At 45.8% G+C, this 6,133-nt stretch overlaps 1 protein-coding gene across 1 annotated transcript; it reads right to left on the bottom strand.

Moving 5' to 3' along the window:
- Positions 1 to 2,980: 2,980 nt before the first annotated feature.
- LOC147463031 (indole-3-acetic acid-amido synthetase GH3.6-like) lies at positions 2,981 to 5,933 on the bottom strand. The gene is made up of 4 exons (XM_086527956.1): positions 5,119 to 5,933; positions 4,866 to 4,967; positions 3,882 to 4,750; positions 2,981 to 3,771 (listed from the first exon to the last, which is right to left on the bottom strand). Exons 1-4 carry the CDS (start codon positions 5,541 to 5,543, stop codon positions 3,155 to 3,157), a joined length of 2,013 nt encoding a protein of 670 aa, XP_086384082.1. The 5' UTR covers positions 5,544 to 5,933; the 3' UTR covers positions 2,981 to 3,154.
- Positions 5,934 to 6,133: the final 200 nt, after the last annotated feature.

The raw sequence follows: 6,133 nt of genomic DNA, 5'->3' as shown, positions 1-6,133 counted from the left end.
TGCCAATCACAGCGGCATCAGTGGAGGAGATTGGAGAGGATGTTGAGTCGGAAGCCGCTGAGGTGGTGCCAGACGAGCCTAATGTTGCTACTCTCTATGGGATACATGCAGAGGATCTACAAAATCAACGGAGGACATTTGCCTAAACGGAGAGCTCTATATAGACATGTAGGGAGTTATGCTAAGTTATACCAGGATGAGAGAGAGACCTCTTAAAGACATAAACATTGTATTTGAGCAATTTTTCTCCTTTTTATAATATATATTGTATTCACGTGGAGTTTTGTCCATTCTTGTCTATATGCTATACTTGAGAAATTTAAATTATGCGAGGATCAAATTATAACTTGTTCAGATTTTCTTCTCAATTCATCACTAAGATTTGATGTTCGTCTGTTTAATGTATGTATGGATGATGATCAGTTTCTTTCTTCCTTGTCACCGAGCAGAGGAGGTGGTACGAGGAGTGTTATTGCCCTGGAGCACCGTCATATCGTTCCACTCCTTTAGGGTCTGCCTCTGTTCCGGAGCGATCAGTGCGCTTTGAGAGTTCCATGTCAACTAGACGATCTACACACTCTTCTAGGCACCGACACTCTAAAGATGGTGGTGGGGGTTGCTGTGGAGATGCCGTTGCTAATGCCTCGACACCGCCTCATAGTTGACGAGGCTCCTTACCTTCCCCTTCTTTACCCATCCCCACACCACCCACGACAGTGCCATGTACTCCAGGTTTTGCGCGGCTATCGACCGTTCCTGGCTACACACCAGTCGCTACTCCTCCGGGAGTCACCCCAATTGACACTCCTCGCTTCAGGGCCCAGACTCCAGTGGAGATACTATCGTTCGTACCCCATCGAGAAGCCACTCGAGACACCTGTCGAGACACCTAGGTTCACGCGTCACAGGCAAGAGGGCTTACCGTACTCGGTCGACATCAATAGTGGCATCATCTTGGATGACGATGGCAAGAAGGTGATCTTGCGCATGTGCAGCCTTTGCTCTCAGATTTTCGACACTACATACTAAATGGAGTGAAGTGCCAAATGAATTAAAAGACAGAGTCATTAATATGCTGCATGACGAGTTTCCCATGTCAAGTCGAGATGAGCGCTTCAATGCAGGCCTGATAAAGGTAAAGATGCGCGAATACTGCAAGCACAAGCGTTTTGAAGTGCAAAAAGCAATAAAGCATGGGTGAAACACGCGAGATTGGCTGGCCAAAGAAGATTGGAAGAATGCAAAGCGAGCAACGCACTCGCAACGCGCGAGAATCCTGACAAGTGGAAGCAACAAAAGGAGGCAGCCAAAGCGCGAGTAGTGGTGGCAGGGAGCTCCCACCACTTGGAGAGCGGCAGGTGGGCATCATTTGAGACCAATTTTTGTAAGTGTTTTTGCATTGCCCTTTAGGTTTGGTAGTTATGGATAACTGTACTTTTAAATCCTAGCATAACGTATTCTTTGTTTGTTTTGAACAGTGGTCGATGATAGGATGTGACCCCACACCGTATGAGCTCGAGTATACGGGTAGCAAGGGCTTAAACGCCCTTATGGAAATTCTCAGTTCTCGCACTGGCATGGTTAGTATTTCTCTTTACTCTCTTACATTTGTTGTATTTTAATGATAAGCTAAGAAAATATATTGTTTTGTCATTATATGTTTATACTTACAGAAGTCTTATTGTTTTTTTTCTGCAGAATCCAACAGATACGCTTCTTGGATGCGACAAGACGTCTGATTAGACAATGTCAATCTAGCCGTAGTCAAATAGCACTAAGTTTCTTCTGTCATAGCATATATAATGAGATGACGTGTGTACGTCTTTTTTGTAACTATTGGTCAACGATGTATAATGAAAATTCTGTTATAACTATTACATTTTGGATAAAGCTTAACAATCAAGTGATTTTGCCTATGATGTGTATAATTTTGTCATTGTATTACTTTCGTCAATTCACTTTCGTCGAAATACTTTTGTCAGTTTTGCATCTTTATTCTAGAAACAATGTTCAATATGGTTTCTGAATGCTATGCCACCCAAAAAAAAATTATTCTCGGGCGTCGCTATAGACATCTTTATATAAGGTTCTGCAATGTCGCTAAATGCGTCACTAAACTAGGACTGTATGTGTCGCTATGAGCATCGCTATTTAGCGACGTATATAGCGACATCCTCGTTGTGACGCTTTAAGCGACGCCGAGGGGTAAAATAACCCATTGTAGTTTCGTCGCTACAGCCGTCACAAGTGCGCATAACCTCTTGTAGTGGCAGAGAGCCTTATTTATAGGCTTAGAAGATCTAATCCCTCCCCCTCTTCATGTCTATTAGAGAGTAGACACGCTTCCGCTCGGCTCCTACAATTTGTAGAGCATATGAAGCGTATAGTTTCTCCATGACTTTGTTGTGTATATAGCTGAAATGCTTATTTGGATCAACGACCAAGCACCCTACAAAATACGTGAGAGACAATTTATCCCATCTACTTGAGAGTGAGGTGGTGTGATATAACCAGTACGTTGTAGAGGAATACGAGGACAAAGGGTCTTACTCCAACTAAACCAAGATAGAAGGGATGTGCATGTTTTTGGCTCATGTGATTTTTGAATGCGACAAAACCGATGACGGGTGTGCTTAAAGACACATGTGCTAGTAGCCTACCCAAGATCCATTGATCCACCCTTGTGTCAATTAGTCATGAATAGTTCATGGGGCTCTCTTGTTCCCATGATTGTGCCATGCTTATTTGTAGCTTCTTCCTGTTCCAAGCTCCCTCACACTAGGAAAGTGATGATATTGTGCTAGGGAGAATCATTGCATTGCAATGCCCTAGACAATGCTTGAGAATAGAAGATAAGGAATGTTTGAGAATAGAGTGTCTTAGCTAATTACAATCGAGGGGTCTGGAGATTTCGGATTTCGAAGCAAGAGGAAAAATCAAATCTTTTGCATGGAATTTGAGAAAATACTTTGGTCGGAAAAGGACACCAACAATTTAAACAAAATCAATTTTTACAAGCTCGTGTTTCTTATGTTTGTGCATAGCCATATAGAAGCCTATACAAGAGTGAAAATTAAAACTCATTTGTTGCACTATGGAAATCTATTCAAGGCGACTTGTCAACCGGCGCAGTGATTAGAACTTCGCAGCTACCTCAAGATGCGACAGCATTACGTTGCGAGGCGGCGGGGTGCCATGTGGGATAGCGAGGGCTGAGGTAGGAGGAGATGACCCGACAGTTCATGAGCTCGATTATGGGTATCGCTTTCACACAGCGAGGGGCCTTATACTGGTTAATGGAGGCACCCCGGCTGAGGCAGTAGTCCATCAGTGACTCAAAGCTACCTGCCTTCACCACTCGGATTTCCAGCGGGCCGATGGACCGATCGTTGACGCGCCCTTGCCGGTACACCGAGTCTAGCTTCTCCTCAACACTCCAACAACACTCGTCCAGCACTGCCTTCATCTTATCCCCACTAATTTTATCAGCGACATTTGCAGAGCTGTTGTATTCCAGCTCCCAGAACAGCACATAATGAGCCGGGATCGTGGTCAAATCCACGTAGCTCGTATACTCGACGAGCGTCACCCCCGTCCCACTCAAATGAGCCCGGGTAGCCGCCTCTACAGCCCGGTGCAGCGTGTCCTCGTCCGTCTTGTCAGCATCTATACTCAGTGCCACATTCTTTCGGCACACGAACTCGAACTGCGGTGCCTTGTTGTGGAAGCCCGTCACCCGAAGGATGTCTCCCACCATGTAGCGGTACAACCCTATCCCATCATCACGCCAGAAGCTTTAATGATCGGTACCTTTGTAGATAATTTCTAGCAGCTCAGATGATAATATTAATTATATAACCTAAAGCAGATCATGAGCTCACCTGCATAGGTAGTCACCACAAGCTCATACTCACACCCTACTTGCACATCCACCAGCTCCACAAGCTTGCCCTCATCAAGCTGCAGTTCAGGTGAGGATTTTGTGCTCGTCGTACTATACTGGTGAAATTTATTCCCACCTTCGCGACCACTAAGCACTGGTAAAAACTCAAAAAAGGCCATGTTCGGGACAATCATGTATGAGACATCTGCAGGCTTGCAAAGAGGATGTAGATTGACACCAAAGTAGCATTCTGAGGATGCATACATGGTGCAGACAAGGGGCAACCCGTCGCTATACATATTCAGCATTGGAATGTATTGCGCCATGGCGCCTGTCACAATAACATCGATGTACTTGGTTCGGGGCCAGATGAGTGGGATAATGCCCTTCCAACTAGACCTTTCCTGGCATTTTGAGCAAATGCTGGCGATCTCATTGGCACTCTCCATATTGGGACCCATGGATGTAAGGAGAGCACCGACAGCACGCCTAGAGGGCTCATGTGTGATTATATGACTGAGCTCTCCAGTGCGAATGTCGGCACAGAGCTGCTGCCAATTGTCTTGCAAGAAGCGGATGGCACGTAGAAAACCTGAGGCAAAGACAGCGCCCATGCGAAGCACATCGGCGCGATGCAGAAGGCCACATAACATCTGGCTGTACATGCTTTGGAAGGAGTCTGGGCACAATACGGTCTCGTTAGGGCTCGTGTACACATTGCAAGGATCGTAAGGACGCCCTGTGAACCAGTGGCTCTTGTAGTAGCTTGTTAGGACGGGGCGTGCAAGCAAGCCTCCAGGAGTCTTCACCTCCGACTTGATGAAGTAGAAGTACATACCTTTGCCCTTGTCCAAGTCAGGTACATATCTGCAAGCATGATAATCCATAATTAGCAAAGTTACCTATCATGGGCAAAAGTGTATCTTTATATTGAAATATAGCAGAGCTGCCAAATAAATCAGAACTTAGTTGACATACTTACTGGTTCATGATGGGCATGAGAAAGCTGTAGAGGAGGCATCTCCTTTCAAATTCGTCATGAATTGTGGGCATCAACTTGCGCTCACCCGCTGAGGTCCCTGAGCTGTAATTATATATCCATCAAAGAGTTTTTAGCAACTATTGCATTTCCAATTCAGGTACGTGAGGTTTTCTCTGGTTTTGCTCACACCAACTCTAGCTGTTAAGTGGGAAATGTATTGAGGTGTAAAATTTGCTGTGCCTAAGTGATATACCTGGTAAGAAATTCAGAAACAGGGCATGCAGAGAGGATGGGTGAGGAGTCTCCGTTAGCGATGCGTTGGATATCTGGCTGAAGGTCCTCATATGTGATCATGGGGAGGAGTGATTTGAAGCTCTGTGGATCGCTCCTTCCTTGAAGCCCGTATCGCGCCAAATACTCGGTCTTTGCATTTCGGCGCAGGATGGCGGAGAGCGTCTCATTTTGAACAAGGTCAGCATTGCACGAAAGGTTCTCCAGAAGATCGAGAGCCTCACAGCCGCTTTTGGGCATGGGCGGTTTCACTAAGCTGAGAATGTCAAGTGATGGACTAATTTTATGCTCGTGATGATCATGAGCGGGAGGTGCTGATGTAGCGGTATAACATGGAGGCTCAGAAATAGTTTGTATCAACAGTATAGTTTCTGGTTTTTGATCCATCGAAATGTTGTGATAATCGAATAATATAGCTTGCAGCTATATATTAAACCTAGTATGAGAAGCTGGATCAGAGCTTGGGAAGCTATGGCTTGGGAGGCTATGGAATTAGTCGAGGGGCTACTTTGTGTAATAAAGTCGCTACAGAGAGTGAACAAAGATTAAAGGCAGCCTGTATGATGTGCAATGAGGGAGCCTAGCACGAGCTATATATACCCGCATGTATGTGTAACTGCAGAGGAAATTAGGGATAAGGTCCATATGGGGCATAATTCTGAGAGAGAGAGAGAGAGAGAGAGAGAGAGAGAGAGAGAATATCTGGGTGTAGGGTGGGGAAGCAGGCAGCCGGCGATGGAGGGCGGAAAGAACCGGGAGATTGTCAGGCTGGAGGCGAGGCAGGCTTACGTCTCTGTGTCGGCCTGTCGTGTATGTATGGGAACTCTTATTATCATTATCTCTAGCGTGGATACATGACATCAAGCAGGCTAGCAGAGCGCTGCAGCACTTGCAAGGGGAAGCTTGGATGTAAAAATTGAGCCCCTTGGCCAGGCCAGGCCTCTCTCTCTCTCGCGTCGCTCTCTCTCTCTCTCTCT

The sequence above is a fragment of the Adiantum capillus-veneris genome, chromosome 2 (assembly GCF_014529385.1).
Source record: "Adiantum capillus-veneris isolate H3 chromosome 2, ASM1452938v2, whole genome shotgun sequence".
Classification (NCBI taxonomy): Eukaryota; Viridiplantae; Streptophyta; class Polypodiopsida; order Polypodiales; family Pteridaceae; genus Adiantum; species Adiantum capillus-veneris.
This window is presented reverse-complemented; position numbering and strand designations above follow the sequence as displayed.

What these genes read in the sequence shown, in the direction of transcription:
- LOC147463031 (XM_086527956.1), bottom strand. Translation starts at nt 5,543, where the DNA reads ATGGATCAAAAACCAGAAACTATACTGTTGATACAAACTATTTCTGAG. An exon ending in GTTTCTGAATTTCTTACCAG is followed by an intron (nt 4,968 to 5,118) that starts GTATATCACTTA and finishes ATATAATTACAG; the next exon opens with CTCAGGGACCTCAGCGGGTG. An exon ending in TGTGGTGACTACCTATGCAG is followed by an intron (nt 3,772 to 3,881) that starts GTGAGCTCATGA and finishes ATGATGGGATAG; the next exon opens with GGTTGTACCGCTACATGGTG.